The following is a 16,066-nucleotide window of genomic DNA, read 5'->3' on the forward strand; positions in this document are numbered from 1 at the left end:
CTTCTGGTGTGAGCAGTCTCTCTGGCCTGGGGCAATGGTTTGCTCAATAAAACACTCGCCATGTAAACACAAGGACCTGAGTTCAATCTGCAGAAGGAATGGAAAGCTTAGTACTTGGTTTTTGTCAGTTTGTTTTTGTCTTTTGAGACAGGGTTTCTCTGTGTAGCCCTGACTGTCCTGCACTTGCTTTGTAGACCAGGCTGGCTCCAAACTCACAGTGATCTGTCTGCCTGTGCTGGGATTACAGGAGTGCGCCACCACACATGACTCACAGCATGTAATTGCCTAAGGTAAGGCCACATTCCTTCCACAATTAGGGCAGTCATTTCTAACCCACTAGGAATCCGTCAAAACACAGACACCTGTTATATTTTAAAATAGCCTTAGTTAACCAGGGCCAGAGCAGATATTAATCTGATAAACTATATCCCACAGTGGGGCTCGTATGGGAAACCTGCTCCAATCCCATTCCATGTGCTTCTAATAATTTCTATCAAGATACCTCCCATCCATACTCCCAAATACTTGCTATTTATCATCATTTGAGTCAAATCTCCTCTGTGCCAGCATGTGCTTTTCCTCCACCTAACCCGATTAGTAGGCTGTGGCTTCTTTTTTTCCTTTTTTTTTTTTTTTTTTTTTTTTGTTTTTGTTGTTTTGTTTTGTTTTGTTTTTGAGACAAGGATTCTCTGTGTAATAGCCCTGGCTGTCCTGGAACTCTCTTTGTAGACCAGGCTGGCCTGGGACTCACCAAGATATGCCTGCCTCTGCCTATAGAGTGCTGGAATTAGAGGCTTGTGCCACCATGCCCAGCTTTTGTTTTTGTTATTGTTTCGTTTTTTGAAACAGAGTTTTTCTGTATTATCTTGGCAGTCTTGGACACACTTTGTAGAGTGGGTTGGCCTTGAACTCACAGGTGTGATGCCCTTTTAGGTGGCAAACCTCTTAGGCAAGGTACAAGTAGACACATACAGAGAACAAGCAGTAACTAGCACCAAAGTACACCAGACCAAGCTCCAACAACTGTTTTGGAGAATGTGTAAGAACCACCATCCCGTGCTGGTCAGCAGACTCTCTTTGAGACAGGGTTCAAATAGCCCAGGCTGACTTTGAACCCCTGATCTTCCTGCCTCCACCTCTCAAGACCTGGGATTACAGTTCTGTACCCCCACCATACCTGACTGTAACTGTGATGATTAAGAAGGGGACAACAGGACACACTGAGTGCTGAAGAGGACACACTGGGTGCTGAAGAACCCTTTGCCATGAGGTCTGATGACACACAGAGCTGGGGAAAGCCTTTCCTATCCAGAACTGGGCAGCAATGTCACTCAACAGGTTTGCTGGAGATGGAGCAATCCTCTTCCCTCCCCCAGCCTAGACTCTGTACACAGCCAGTAACCTTTGGAAGGGAAGGGCCTTCCACAGCTGTGGGGTAGGTCAGCAGCCTGCTCCCAGCAGGAACCTGACAGGCCTGACACTCCCAGCTCCTGCAGGAGGGACACATCTGGGGCTCCATGAGGAGGACAGCTCTCATCCTGGGCTCTGGGCTGCTCTTGCTTGGGGCCTTCTGGAACTCGGTCACATGGTGAGTGTGCTCCCTTCAGAACTTAGGGGTGAGAGGCACAGCAAGAAAGAGCTGGCTTCCCAGCCTTCTGCCAGAAACTTGAATGGTTTTCCTTCCAAGGCATCTTCAGACATTTTGGGGTGCTTCCGGCCACTTTTGGCAGACCCAGTGGGAGAAACTGCTGTCTACATTTGAAGGCAATGAGTGGATCCTGTTCCTTATAGGTGAGATTCCTGACAGAGGGCTGTGTGGGGCTCCACATTTGTTCTTTTCCTACACTACTCATCATCATCATCACCATTTTGTTGTTGCTGCTGCTGGTATTATTATTATTATTATTATTATTATTATTATTATTATTATTATTACTAGTAGTAGTAGTAGTAGATTGACTCCATGTGCATGTGAAGGGGGCATGAGCTCGCCATAGCATGCATGTGGAGGTCAGAGGACACCTTGCTGAAGTGGGTCCTCTTCTTCCGGAATGTGGGCCTGGGGGTTGGACTTAGGCTGTCAAGCTTGGGTGCAAAAGCCTTCACCTGCTGCTCTTTTTTTTGGGAGGGGGTTCAAGACAGGGTTTCACTGTATAGCCATGGCAGTCCTGAAATCACTTTGTAGACCAAGCTGGCCTCAAACTCACATCAATCCACCTGCCTCTGCCTCCCAAGTGCTGGGATTAAAGCCATGTACCACCATGCCAGGCTCTGTGTCAGCATTTCTCCACACAAGCCTGTGTCTGCTTGCTTTGTCTCCTTTTCCACCTCAGAGTCTATCCAAGTGTCTGGCAGAATGGCTCTAACAGTGGTCCTCCCACACTGCCCAGGTCCTTCCTGTGTCCTGCTACCCCAGACACTGTTTGATGTGGCAGGAAAGGACTAGAGGAAGAAGACAGAGACAGAGGTCAGGGAAACGGTGTCCTTGTTCCCCAGGGTCTCCAGTCTAGGAGGAGCTACAGTGCCATAAGATAACACTGCGGTGTCCCTTGGATGACTGCTGTAGGTAGGAGATTAAAGACATGAGAAGTGGGATGTGAAGTGTGTTTTGGTCAGGGTTTTCTTTTTAATATTTATCTATTATCGTGTTGTGATGTGGGTGGGGACAGGCACATGCCACACTATGTGGATGGATCAGCAGACCATCCTGCAGTTACTGCCCTTTGCACTTTGACATGGTTCGTGGGTTGGCACTCAGGTCACCAGGCTTACCCACTAAGCCATCCTTATATGCAGGCTCTGTTTTTCCTCTTCTAGGCATAGTTTTTCATGTTTCCCCGGAGGTCCAAGAAGGAGTTATGTTGCTGAGGATGGCCGTTGAACTTCTGAGACTCCTGACCTTGATCAGCATTTTCTGAAATATTTTGTGGAGTATGAGTCCCTGGGAGTAATAGACCAGGTGGTCAGATCCTCATCCTAATAGGAAGACTTGTGAGGGGACCAGAAGTGTCATCAGTATGTGTGCTGAGAGGATACAGCAGCCACACCTGTTATCCCAGGAGGTGGCTGAGGCAAGGGGATTGCTGTGAGTTTGTGGTCTGTCTGGATTATATGGGGGTTTCAAACCAGCCTGTCTCAAAACAAAACACTAAAAAACAACAAAACTCACACCCAAAACCTCAGCTGTGCTTTAATCCTACCTTAATCACAGCATTTGAGAGGCAGAGAGTGAGAGGCAGGGGAGAATCTATTGACAGTTCAAGGCAGCCTAGTCTACATAGCGAGGCAGGAATATGCAGAGTGACACACACACACACACACACACACACACACACACACACACACACACACACACACTGTGGATGGGAGAGGGAGACAGACAGAGGCTAGCACAGGAGCAATGAGGCCCCAGTCATGGGATAGAGCCCTGCACTTGTTCATTCACTTCCTGGTGAGCCACTGTGTCCCTGGGATGCTCTAAGTTGCTCTGCTCTCTGCCTCAGGTGCTGGCCTCGTCCCTGGGCTGTGCTTCTGGGTTTTCAATGGCCTTCTGCTGCTGGTGGACACAACAGGGAAGCCCACCTCCATCTCCCGCTACCGCATCCAACTTGGCAAGAATGAACCGGTAAGTGGCATTGCAGCTCTTCCTGCTGGGAATGCAGGGTCTAAAGTCAGGCAAGCCAAATCTTACCCATGAAGTGACCTGAATCCAGAAGGTGCTGGGTATCCTTGGTTCATACAGTGCTTGTTTAGCTCAAAAGAAGCCCTGGGTGCCATTACTAAGGCACATGTGGGGCTACACAGCTATAATCTAAGCATTCAGGAAATAGAGTCAGGAGGATTAGAAATTCAAGGTCATCCTTGGCTACACAGGAAGTTTGAAGGTAGCTTAGGCTACCGGACACTCTGTCAGTGAGATGGTTCAGCAAGTAAGGGCATGGCTGCCAAGCCTGAAGACCTGAGTCTGGTCCCTGGACCCTACACAGGGGAAGAAGAGAACCAACACCATTTACTCTGACCCCAGATACACACCAGGGCAAAAGGCACCTACACACACACACACACACACACACACACACACACACACACACACACTCACACACATACACACACACACTCACACACACTTCAACAATGAAAACATAAAGTAAGAGAGAAATTGAAAGGCCACTCAACCCATAGCCAATCTAGACCAAAGTGCTGGTCAGCTGATTCCCACCCCAGGCTGCCCCGTGACACTGTGCTCAACATACCAGGAGGAGAAAGGACTGCCTCAGCCTGTCACAGACATGGCTGCAGCACAACTCCAAGAACTCCAAGAACACTCTATCCACCCAGCCACATCCCAGCCCATCCTGGGGCTTCTCAGCTCCAAAGTACTGCCTGAGGCCACAGGAAGGACCTTGGACCATGTCTTCCCTCAATAGCTGGAGGAGGTGCTGACTTTAGCAGGATCCCTGAGCTGACTGCAGTGGGAGCTGTTGGCTGCTGCCATTCCTTGGGTCCAGGCCTAACCTCAAGCCACCCTCCCTCCTCCTCCTTGCCTCTGCACACCTCTCCTCTCTCAGCAGCTCCTTCCTAGCCTGGCCTCCACCACACTGAGGAAATGAAAGCCAGGACCCCCTAACTCCAGCTCCCATGGCTCTGGGTCTCACGCTCTGTCCTGGGCTGTGACTGTCACCTCTCCTGGTTCCTGTCCTTTTGGCTCCAGGAAATGGCTTCAGCATTCTTCCCTCTTTCCTAACATTCTGACTTTCTCTCAACCTGGCTCATTTCTCTTTACATTATCACATAAATGCTCTAACTGTTCCATCTCTAAAGATTATCACACAATCTTTGCCTGGCTGTGGCAGCAAACACCTGGACTTTCAGCATCTGAGACGGAGGCAGGAGGATCATTCAGAAGGGCTACAGGAGACTGTTTCAATTACTTCCTTTATGTGTATGGGTGTTTTTCCTGCATGTGTGTCCGTGTTTAACATACATGCAGTCGCACCCACAGAGTCCAGAAGAGGATGTCAGATTCACTGTTGTGACCTACCACGTGCATTCAGGAGCCTCTGGAAAACCAGCCAGTGCTCTTAACCACTGAGTCATCTCTCCAGTCCCCAAGACTGTTTCAAAAACCAAAATCAAAACCATCCCTTGGCCCACTTAACACAGGTACACACTGCCACCCATTTGTTCCCCCTTGAGGCAGAGCTCTCTGACTGAGTCATCTCTGCAGTCTGGCTGTCTCTCTGAGCTGTCTGTCTTGTCTCAGATGCATCTATGCAGCCTCTCAGCGTGGTATATACAGGCTCTGTCCTTGATCTTGGCTGTCTTTCCATGAATTTCATAGTAAGGAAGATTTAGACAGATGAATATAAGAAATGTGGGACAAGTATGTGAGACTTATCCACACACCATTTCAGATTCATCCATTGAAATACTCTACAAGCTATAACTTTCTCCTGACCTGTTCCAAGTTTGAGACACTGGAGGACTACTGTTTCCAGTCTCTTCCCCATTAGGCTGCTTCCTCCTTCCTGTTCCTGTAGATCACACCAGTGCCCTAATTCTCAGGCCATGTCTTCCCAGCAGGTACCCAGTAGCCATGAGGGCACTAGGTGGAGGCTGCCAGCTCTAAGGTTCAGAATCCAAAGCTTCCATCCTCATCTGCTCAGACTCACTGGATTGGCCCCAAGCTGAGGGAGCTGAAGGAGGTTGGGGGCCTGCCCCTGCCGCTCCCATCCATGCAGATGTGTTGTCCTCTTTGTAAGGCTACAGAAGGCCAGCCTGCTTTCAGTCACAAAGACTCTTCTGGAATCCTTCATCAAGATGGTTGAGTGACCATCGCTGCTTATCCGTTCCTGTGTTTAACTGGGATTTGCTTCTTTGTCCCTGTAGAGGACAGGGTGTTGTGTGAGCCAGAACTCACCACTGACTATTCCTAGCCCACAGAACCTATGCTCTGGGGGAGATCTGCCATGACAAGAAGGACTGCACTGTTCACCCTGGCCAGCCCCAGACTGGGGAGACCTCGTTCACTTCAAGAAGCCCACCCTGAGCAGGTGAGGTAGAGACCTACTTCTCATGTCCCTCTCCCTGTTCCTTCTGTGTCCTGGCAGGTAGACCCTGTGAAGCTGCGTCAGGCTATCCGCACCGTTATTTTCAACCAGACCATGGTCTCTCTCCCCATGCTGGCCATCTCCTACCCTTTCCTGAAGTGGAGGGGAGACCTTTTCTCTCAAGAACTGCCCACCTTCCACTGGTTCCTCATGGAGATGGCCTTTTTCACCCTTGTGGAGGAAATCTTGTTCTACTACTCACACCGGTGAGCTCCTTCCTTGCATGTTTATGACCTCCTCCTGGGACAACTCCCTGGTCACAAGAGGCCACTGAGCTGTGGTCTCTATTCTCAGGCCCTACCAACAAGCACCAGAGACACAACTGATTCTCCAACTTGACATGATGCCCAGGGAAGAAATGGTTTCCCTATTTGCATGGGAGAGTGGGTCAGCCCCCTTCTAGCTCCTGTTATTCCTTTCTGGGTCTCAGTTTACTTCTCTGCTGGGGTTGGAGACAACGGAACCCAGACTTATCATCCGCAGACTACAGATGCCTGTTCCTCAGATGGGGACCACGTTCCCACCTTGACTTTCTGATGATCTGCTTGGGATGGAGGGAAGTGGGCGTTGGCAGTTACTATTTATGAATTATCTTTCCAGGCTCCTTCACCACCCCACGTTCTATAAGAAAATACACAAGAAACATCATGAGTGGACAGCACCCATTGGTGTGGTCTCAATCTATGCCCACCCTATAGAACACGTGGTAAGTAACCGACTCTGAAGTACAGTAGTGGAGGCTGCTGGTTCCATGCTCTGCTTTCTCCTCACAACCAACTCTGCCAGGGCTTGATGTAACAGGTGCCTAGTGTACATCATCTTATTTTTTCCAACTATCTTTTACAAACTGACTCTCTTGCAGAGGAAGCTGAAGCTAAGTCAGCATGTCCCAATTACCGCCATGAAGGGCAGAGTGAACACCCAGCTGGGTCCCTCCATCTTCTGAATCATCCTTTCCTTTGCAGGCTTCCAACATGTTGCCAGTTATGGTGGGTCCTCTAGCAATGGGCTCTCATTTGTCCTCCATCACTGTCTGGTTGTCCCTGGCTCTCATCGTCACCACTATCTCCCACTGTGGGTACCACTTGCCCTTCCTGCCTTCACCTGAGTTCCATGACTACCACCATCTCAAGTAAGCCAACTGCACCCTTGCTCAAGTGCTTCATGGGGCAGTGAAGCCTCCATCTGACTGTGGGAACCAGCTGGGAAAGATGCTGAGTAGACAAGGCCACTTTGATCTTCTTTTTTTTCTGGCACTATGTCCTTCCTGCAGCTGGAAATTTTAATTTGGGTTCTAGGACTGCTGAAACTTGTAACCCTTGAGTCATCTCCTCAGAAACCATGTGCAGAAAAAGTTGGCACACTTAAGCACTGTGGGCTTTATTCTTTGTTTTGTGACAACTTTTCTCTATGTACCCCTGGCTGTCCTGGAACTTATGTACACCAAGCTAGCCTCAAACTCCAAACTGTGGGATTAAGGCTCAACAACATGACCGGCCTCATCCCATTCTATTCCTTTGTCATCAGACACACTTAGAACAGTTATTCATGGGTCCCCTCCAAACAGACCAGTCAAAGTCCCTGTGGAGCCTGTCACAGGGATCTGCCTCCTAATGTCTTCCAAGCTGTTCTGATGCAGGGCGCCCCTCAGCCTACCTGGACATGCCTTGGTCTGCATGAAGTTCTAACTTCTGCACTCCAGAACACAGTATGATGGAGTAGGTAGGGCCCAGAGATGGTTCAGCAGTGTGGAAAGGGGATTGCTACAGCTGGGCATGCTAGCAGGCCTTTAATTCCAGGACTCAGTGTGAGATTAGCCTGGTCTACAGTGAAGAGAGTTCCAGGTCAGCCTGGACTACACAGTGAGAGCTCAGCAGCCACATGACTATCAGGCTGATCTTGTGCATACCATATCCCCAGTAACAAAAGAGGTGGACTCCAGGTGCGTGAAGAACAAGGTGGACTTAAAATATCAGCATTGGGGAAGTTGAGGCAGGAGCATTGGCACCAGTTCAAAGCCAGCTACACATGAGTTCAGTTCAGTGAAACTTTTTTAGAAACAGTAACAACAAAAACTCTGGGGCCAAGTGTGGTCCCACATGCCTATAATCCCAGCACTTGGGAGGCCAAGGAAAGCAGATTTCTGTGAGTTTGAGGCCAGCCCGGTCATCAGGGTGAGTATGGGACAGCCAAGGATACAGTACAGAGGGAAACCCTGTCTCAAAAAACCAAGAAGGAAAAACAACAACAAAGAAAAAAGCCTCTTAAACAACCCACAAAGAGAACCATTCAAGGGAATATTCCAGGCTCTGTTGATGTGTTTGCACAGCATGGTGGAGTTACATAGGAGAGAGGAGGGCTGGGAGACCAACAGCTTCCCACCAGTGTTATCTGGGCAATACTCTTTCCTCCTTCAGGTTCAACCAGTGCTATGGCGTGCTGGGGTTGCTGGACCACCTACACGGAACTGACGTCATGTTTAAGCAGAGCAAGGCCTATGAGAGACATGTCATCCTGCTGGGCTTCACCCCACTCTCAGAGAGCATTCCTGATCCTCCAAAGAAAATAGAGAGTCTCCTTGGACCATCTGGGCTGTTCCCTCAGAAGTAAGATGTGGTAACTGCCTGGGGCCATGCCACCCTCAGCAGCTGGCCTCCTTTGACCACCATACTCTAAGGGCTGTCCCATTAGGGTGGAGGGAAGGCAGGCTTCCTGCCAGGACAAGGCCGTGATAGCATCAGGGCTTCCCCCAAACTACTTCACATGTCACTTAGACCTAGGAACTCACTTAGGGAAAAGTAACTAGCTAATTTTCTGAAGCCCGGGCAGGGGAGAAAAGTCACAGAGAGCCTGGGAGAATCCCCTAGTCCTCTCTTCCAATCCCCACACAGCTCCCCTGTGGCCTCGGTGGGATAGAGAATGTGGTGGCAGTGGGACTGGGGCATTTCTGGCTCCAAAAACTTTTCTCACACCTAAAGCCAGGGAACCTGAGGTAATCACAGGTCAGAGGTGTGGACATGCTAGATGTACTCCCTGCTTTCCTCCAAGAAACCCTGGGTTACTTTTGCCCTCCACAACACAAGTCCCTCAGAAGGAGCTAGGACAGCCCACAGGAGCTTCTCAATTGACAGGCTCGCCAGCTCCTGTGCCTTAGCCTGAGTGCACACTAGGGCTGAGCTCCAGGGGCTGCTCATGTTGAGGGGGACTCAGGTCAGTTGCTCTCTAAACCCAAACCATAGTCTTCTCCCTGCAACAATGAGCCCCGGGAGGCATGGAGTAAGAGCAGGCAGGCCCTTCTTCCTTCACATGGGAAATCAGTGGCAAACAGGCCCAGGAACACTGAAGCCGTAGGCTACCGCAGGAAAGTTTTACCAGGACACCACTGTGGCAGCACATGCTTAGTACCCTGAGATCCTAAGACCTTGGTACCGAGGTTGGCTCTGGAAGGCTGCCACAGTCACCATTTGCTAAGTTCTATCACAACTGTGCTGATTGTACACTTTCAGTTCCAGGTTGGTCAGGGCAACCATCCTGTAGCTCAAGTGAAATAGCACAGCCCTGTAGTCCAGCTGCTCATGGTGTAGGCCCAGCCCAGAGCATCCTACACAAAGGCAAAACCTCAAAGGGTGCATGACCAGCTGTGTAAAACCAACTACAGAGCAGGATTCATCCTATAACACAGAAGCCACAGAAGACTGGGCCCACTGGAAACAGGGCACCTTGCAGTCCCAGCCTCCTCTGACCTTGTGCCCTTAGATTCCTTCAAGCACCAACCCACTTCCCCACCCCCACCATCACTGCAGGCCAGCCATTCCCTTCCTCCCATGAGAATTTGGAGAAATGCTCTCTGCAGTGTCATGAAAAAGGGCAGGGAGAGAGGGTCAGAAAAATGGACTCTGTGAGGGACTGTCAACAAACAAGGCTTATCCCAGAGACCCAACATCAGTAGGGCTTTAATGTCTCCACAAAAACATTGCAAAGAAGCATGGAAATAAAATCTCCATCTAACACAGCAGATTTTGATGTTGTGCCCTCGACCTCACCCCTGACTGCACAACACTAGGGATCTAAGGCCACACAACTGAGAAGCCAGCAGACACAGCCACTCCTAATGAATGTTACTGTGGTAGGTCTGGCTCTCCTGGTCACCTACAGAATATAGGCCACTGGTGGCAGTGATCACCCACCCATCTGACAGTAAGAAACTCTGGTCTGGTCTTAGAGGACAGTCAACAGTGCACAGGGAATGCTCATATGTATCCTGGGCAATGGAAACCCAACTCCACCCTTTCCCCAGCTTCCCAGGATGCAGGGCCAAGAGGGTCCAGGCTGCCCAGCACTGGATGCACTAGCAGCACCATGGGCCCTGCCTGACACGGCTGCAGAGGAGCCAGAGCAGCCTCCTCTCAAAGACTGCGTTAGTCATCCACATGCAAAGCGTGGGCTCCCCCATCTGGGGACACACACCAGCCTCCTCTCTCACACCCAACAGCAGTGTCCCAGATGGGAGTCCAGCCGGTGTTTTGCCTTTTCAAGTTTTTATTTTTATACATTTTTTGTATTAAAAAGAAAAGTGTAATAATTACCACCAATTACAAAGGACTAGAGCAGGACCAGAATAATGAATGAATCACTTCAGCCTGGGAAGCAGACACTCTCAATAATATTAATGTATGGTACAAGCTCATTCAAGTATTTTACATTGTCTGTCCTGTTGAATGTGATATCCTAGCACATGGTAAAGACAAGGTACGAGCGTTAAGGTGGAACCTTCTCTGCAAAGCCCACGCCGAGTTTTCCTTTCCTGTGAGAACTGGGCAGAGAGTTCTTTTCTGCCCCTGCCATCACCATGGCTGGAGGAGAGAGTGGGGCTGAGGAGAACCAGGGGCCCTTTAACAAGAGAGATACTCTGGGGTCCCACCCAGGTGGCCAGGGTGTCCAAGGCTCTAGTACTCCCCCATACACACACACTAGCCTTGACATCATGCCCTATCCTCACTTCCAGGCCTTCCAAGCAGCTTGCTTTCTTTTGTAAATGTCATCAAAAGAGAGCGGGAAAGAGCTACAGAACAGAAACATTTAACAGCTTGACATGGGCTCACCACCTCTGTCTGAACCTGGGGTGCAGGCTGGAGCAGGGCCAGGCAGCCTTCTCATGTGTAGCCAATTCACTCTGAGGCTCAGAGGGCAAATCACAGTCTGCCCCTTGTGGGCACAGCCAGAGGATGAAGGTAGTTCCGTTTGGCAGGCTGTCTCAGGTCTTGGATCCCATGGGAAGATGGTGATGGGGAAGCGGCTTGCTCTGGTGGCCCCAGCCACTCCTGGCATACTTGTCACAGATACATCCGTCCTAAATTCAAGTGTCTTCAGAAGGTGAAGATGTAAACTACACTGCAATGTCAACCCCTAAGATGTCATAAAAGATACAAATGGAAGACACACACACACACACACACACACACACACACACACACACACATACATACACACACACACACACACATACACACACACACACACACACACACACACACACACACACACACACACTCCACCCCTCCTCAGCCTGTGTTGAGATGATAGCCTCGTCTTCCCACCACAAAGGGCCTTCCTCCCTCAGATGGCCTGGGAGGGTCTGGGAGAGGATGGCAAACCTAGCCTGGATAGTCTAGACAGGAACCACCTTCCCTGACACTGGGCCTCCAAGCCCTGGTGTTCTGTGCTGCGGGATATACAGCATAGGGCTGAGCAGGGACAGGAAAGGGGACAGGAAAGGAAGGAGAAGGAGCCCACTATTGGAAAGGGTGCACCATGGGGCAGATACCAGACTCAGGAGAAGCCTTCAATCCACCAGCACAGCCTGCTCCCATATCCTTGGACACAACTGAGTCCTGGAACTGACACAGGATTCCCACATACTCAGCCCTGGGAGGACCACGTGGGGCAGGGCATGAGTCAAATCAAGGTGTCCAGAGACAGAAAGCAAGCTCCTGCCAGCCTGGGATGCTGTGTCCTAGTCCCAGCCTTTGGGACAACAGAGGAACTCAGTGATTATGACAAGAGCCACACAAGTCTCAGTAACTGAGCAAAAAGACCACGCCCTCCCTGTGGTCCCATGTGGGGTGAGCATGCAGTCTCCCCAGTCTGTGTACTCAGACCATCACCCTCCCCAGCTCCTGATCACAGGAGCCTCTATCTGCTCCTCTGGCTCTCACAGGGCAGCCTGGGCAGTCGGTGGCTCAAGAAGAGAAGTCAGGTATACTCCTTGTCCACATATACCTTCCTGCCTCGGGCCTGACCAAAGGCAGAATCCCTCAGCCCTGGGTTCCTGTCACCCCGTGATCCCAGGCAGGGTGGCAGAGAGGGCCTGTAGGGGGTGAGGGTATTAAGATGGGCAGCCTACACCAAACCCTTGGAGAATGGCCCCTTTCTCCACCTTGAGATACAAACCTCCTTGAGGTCAAAGGTCTTTAAGGTCAGACACAGATCTAAGCTGAGGCTGTCCGTGGGTGTTCTCCCCTTGTTCAGGGCTTGGGGAGACACACTGGCTGAGGACAAGGGTGGACCAGACAAGACCCACTCTGTTTACACGGGTCTGAAGCAAACTTGGCCTTGGTCTTCCAAAGGCTGGGTGTTCCTAGTTGGGTATGATAGGCCATATGGCCAGTGATCAGCCTTCTTGTCCAAATCTGTACTTTTAAGTCTATGCCTTTCACCAGAAATTTCTGAACCTTTTGTGAGACAGCAGTTAGACTACAGAGAGATAGAGATGGAGCAACCCTGTTATGGTTTAGCAGATAGACTAGATAAGGATGGAGCCAGATACCCTGTGTGGCAGGACATTATGACCTGGCCTGGATTCCCTGTGTTTTGAGAAAATCCTGCAGCTGGGTTGCTATAGCAACATGCTTCCCTGCCTTCTGACTTATAAAAGTTGCTGCCTGACTAATAAAGTTTGAGAGTTTGATCAATCAGACTTGCTGTCCTTCTTTGTGTCTTGCATTTTCAACAGGTGACCTTCCTCCCGATTATTAGTCGAACCCTACAGGCCCGTGTAGGGCCTGGTGAGGCGCCAGCAAGCAGAACAAGGACAGTGGCAGCAGAACAGCAAGCAGAACAAGGGCAGAGTGCAGACACAGGACATCAGCTTCAGAGGATGCAACAGCAGGGGTGTCCTGGGCACAGCTCTGACAGAGCTGCCCCTACTCTCTGGCCTCCAGGCAGGAGGTCCTGTCCATGCAACTCAGTCCTGATGAAAATTCTAGTGAGTCCAAGCCCAGGGTGCTCCCAGTCAGGTGGAGACTCAAGGAAAACGGGCATTTGGGCATTAGTTCAGGTTCCTGCTCCACAATAAGGCCACTTTTAAGAATATATTATTTCCAAAAACAGAACAGAAGAAAAATTTTAAGGAGGGGGAAAAAACCGCACTTTCTATGGATTAGGTGGGTTCTGAATTTTTTCCTCATTTTCAGTGGTTGATTTTGTCGGTTTCTTCTTCTTCATCTTCTTCTTCTTCTTCTTCTTCTTCTTCTTCTTCTTCTTCTTCTTCTTCTTCTTCTTCTTTTCCTCTTCTTTCTTCTCTTCCTCCTCTTGTTTTTCTTTTTCTTTTTTTCTTTTATCTGTTTTCCCAAGAATGGAAAGGTCAGAGAAAAAAGAAAATGAATCACCTTTCAATAGGCTCTTCTGGTGTGAGCAGCCTCTCAGGGCTACGGCGATGGTTTGCTCAATAAAACACTCGCCATGTACACAAGGACCTGCGTTCAATCCCCAGAAGGGATGGAAAGCTGGGTACCACAGCATGTACTTGGTTTTTGTCTGTTTGTTTTGGTTTTTTGAGACAGGGTTTCTCTGTGTAGCCCTGACTGTTCTGGACCTGTTTTGTAGACCAGGCCTGCCCTGAACTCACAGTGATCTGCCTGCCCGTGCTGGGATCTCATGTGTGCAGCACCATACTGTACTCATAATCCCAGCTCCAGGAGGCAAACATAGTCAGAGACCTAGCATACATGGCCTCATCAGTGAGCTTCAGGTCCCAGTTAGAGACTGTCTCAAAGGACAAAATGGACAGCTCCTGAAGAACAGCACACAAGGCTGGCATCTGACACATGTGTGCTTGTGCAGGCATGCTCATGCACCAAGCACCCATGCACCCATGCACAGGAACAAATCTGATTGGTCTGAGGAAATCTAGTCAGAAGGCAGGGAGATGAGAGAGCGAGGCTCCAGCGCCCTGATGGACGTGTGTACCTTCACTGGCCATGAAAAGGGCCTTTCGTCTTTTGATGCTGGGTAGAGTGGACAGGGCTGAGGGCTGACGTGAAGATTCAGGCCTCTGGGAATGGACCAGCAGAACCCACACACTGCTCAGGTTACCAGCCTGAGAGAAAGTAGTGCCTCTCGGTCCTGCGCCATCACATGCCTGTCATATTCATTTGTGGAAAGAGTGTAGACAATAGCCCATGTGAAGGCAGTCTACGTGTGTCTTGCCTCAGGCTCAGCTGCTTGGAAACACCATCGATACCTCACTGAGGTGGACACTGTTGAAGACTGGGAAGAACCATCCTGGGTCCTGAATTCAGGAAATGGAATCGAGACTCCAGCCAGGCGATTCTGTTTCTAAGTGAACATCAAACACCGATGGGAGGAGGATTCCTGGGGGGAGACCGGCCTCTGCGCCCTAGAGAGAGACAGCAAGCAGAGAGGTCCCAAAAAGGCTGCAACATTCAGAGCCCGAGCACCTGGATCGGGAGATGACCAGAGTACAGGCTGGACCAGCATGCAGGCCAGAGACACCTAGGGATCTGTCCCGTGGAACAGATACCGGAAGGTTTACTCCTGTTTCCCTTTAACCTTTTTCCCTCTTGCATAGGATAGCTGGGTTGTGTAATAAAGTCTAATTGTTAAGAAAGAAAGCCAACATTCATTAGCTGAAGTGAGCCCAGGTGCTCACTGGAGGGGGAGGGGGGTTGCAATTTGGTCTTGGTGCCTTCTATGGCTTCTATTTAGAGAATGCTGTGGTCAATCTAGCACTATGGCCTAATAATGTTTATTACAAAGCTTATAATTATTATTAGGGTGGTATTCTCTAACCAGCTAGCAATCAGTCAAGACACAGACAACTGTTGTATTTTAAAATAGCCTTAGAAAAAAAACAAAAAATAAAAAATAAATAAATAAATAAATAAAATAGCCTTAGTTAACCTGGGGCAGGGCAGATATTAACCCCATAAACAATTTCCCACAGTAGGGCAGGTATGGGAAACCTACCATAATGCCAAGCCATCTGCCTCTAATAATTTCTATCAAGCTACCTCCCATCCATAATCCCAAATACTTGCTACTTATCATCAGCAGGGCCAGATCTCTATCCTCGCTGGATACTTACTTCTCTTCCACCTGACCTATGGCAGTCTTCTTCTTCTTCTTCTTCTTCTTCTTCTTCTTCTTCTTCTTCTTCTTCTTCTTCTTCTCCTTCTAAAGTTTTTTCGGACAGAGTTTCTCAGTGTTATCTTGGCAGTCCTGGATTCGCTTTGCAGACCAGGTTGGCCTCAAAGCCAGAGCTGTGATGGCCTTTTGTTTGGCATCCTCTTAGGCAAGGTACAAGGTGGAACACAGAGACAGCAAACAGTAATTAGCACCAAAATACATCAGACCAACCTCCAACAAATGTTTTTGGAGAATGTGTAAGAACCACCATCCCATGCTGGTCAGCGGACTCTCTTTGAGACAGGGTTCAAATAGCCCAGGCTGACTTTGAACCCCTGATCTTCCTGCCTCCACCCCTCAAGACCTGGGATTACAGTTCTGTACCCCCACCATACCTGACTGTAATTGTGATGATGAAGAAGTGGACTACAGGACACACTGAGTGCTGAAGAGGACACACTGGGTGCTGAAGAACCCTTTGCCATGAGGACTGATGACACACAGAGCTGGGAAAAGCCTTTCCTATGCAG

At 49.6% G+C, this 16,066-nt stretch overlaps 1 protein-coding gene and 1 long non-coding RNA gene across 4 annotated transcripts; one reads left to right on the forward strand and one right to left on the reverse strand.

Moving 5' to 3' along the window:
• The first annotated feature begins 1,409 nt into the window (after positions 1-1,409).
• Positions 1,410-11,532, forward strand: LOC311585687 (fatty acid hydroxylase domain-containing protein 2-like). Of its 3 annotated transcripts, none has more exons than XM_084761168.1 (9): positions 1,410-1,588; positions 1,688-1,791; positions 3,504-3,625; positions 6,111-6,316; positions 6,711-6,816; positions 7,076-7,242; positions 8,528-8,716; positions 10,124-10,236; positions 11,359-11,532. In XM_084761168.1, the coding sequence occupies exons 1-8, from the start codon at positions 1,518-1,520 to the stop codon at positions 10,131-10,133; spliced, it is 975 nt and encodes a 324-aa protein (XP_084617294.1). In that variant the 5' UTR covers positions 1,410-1,517; the 3' UTR covers positions 10,134-10,236; positions 11,359-11,532. The 3 variants fall into 3 exon arrangements, with proteins under 3 accessions (XP_084617294.1, XP_084617295.1, XP_084617296.1); XM_084761169.1 differs by having other exon boundaries at positions 10,127-10,236; XM_084761170.1 differs by having other exon boundaries at positions 1,698-1,791.
• A 2,820-nt stretch (positions 11,533-14,352) lies between these two features.
• Positions 14,353-16,038, reverse strand: LOC311585938. The gene is made up of 3 exons (XR_014775390.1): positions 15,932-16,038; positions 15,496-15,697; positions 14,353-14,787 (listed from the first exon to the last, which is right to left on the reverse strand). It is a non-coding gene; the product is annotated as an uncharacterized lncRNA (long non-coding RNA).
• Positions 16,039-16,066: the final 28 nt, after the last annotated feature.

The sequence above is a fragment of the Acomys minous genome (assembly GCF_964271855.1).
Source record: "Acomys minous genome assembly, chromosome: 16".
NCBI lineage: Eukaryota > Metazoa > Chordata > Mammalia > Rodentia > Muridae > Acomys > Acomys minous.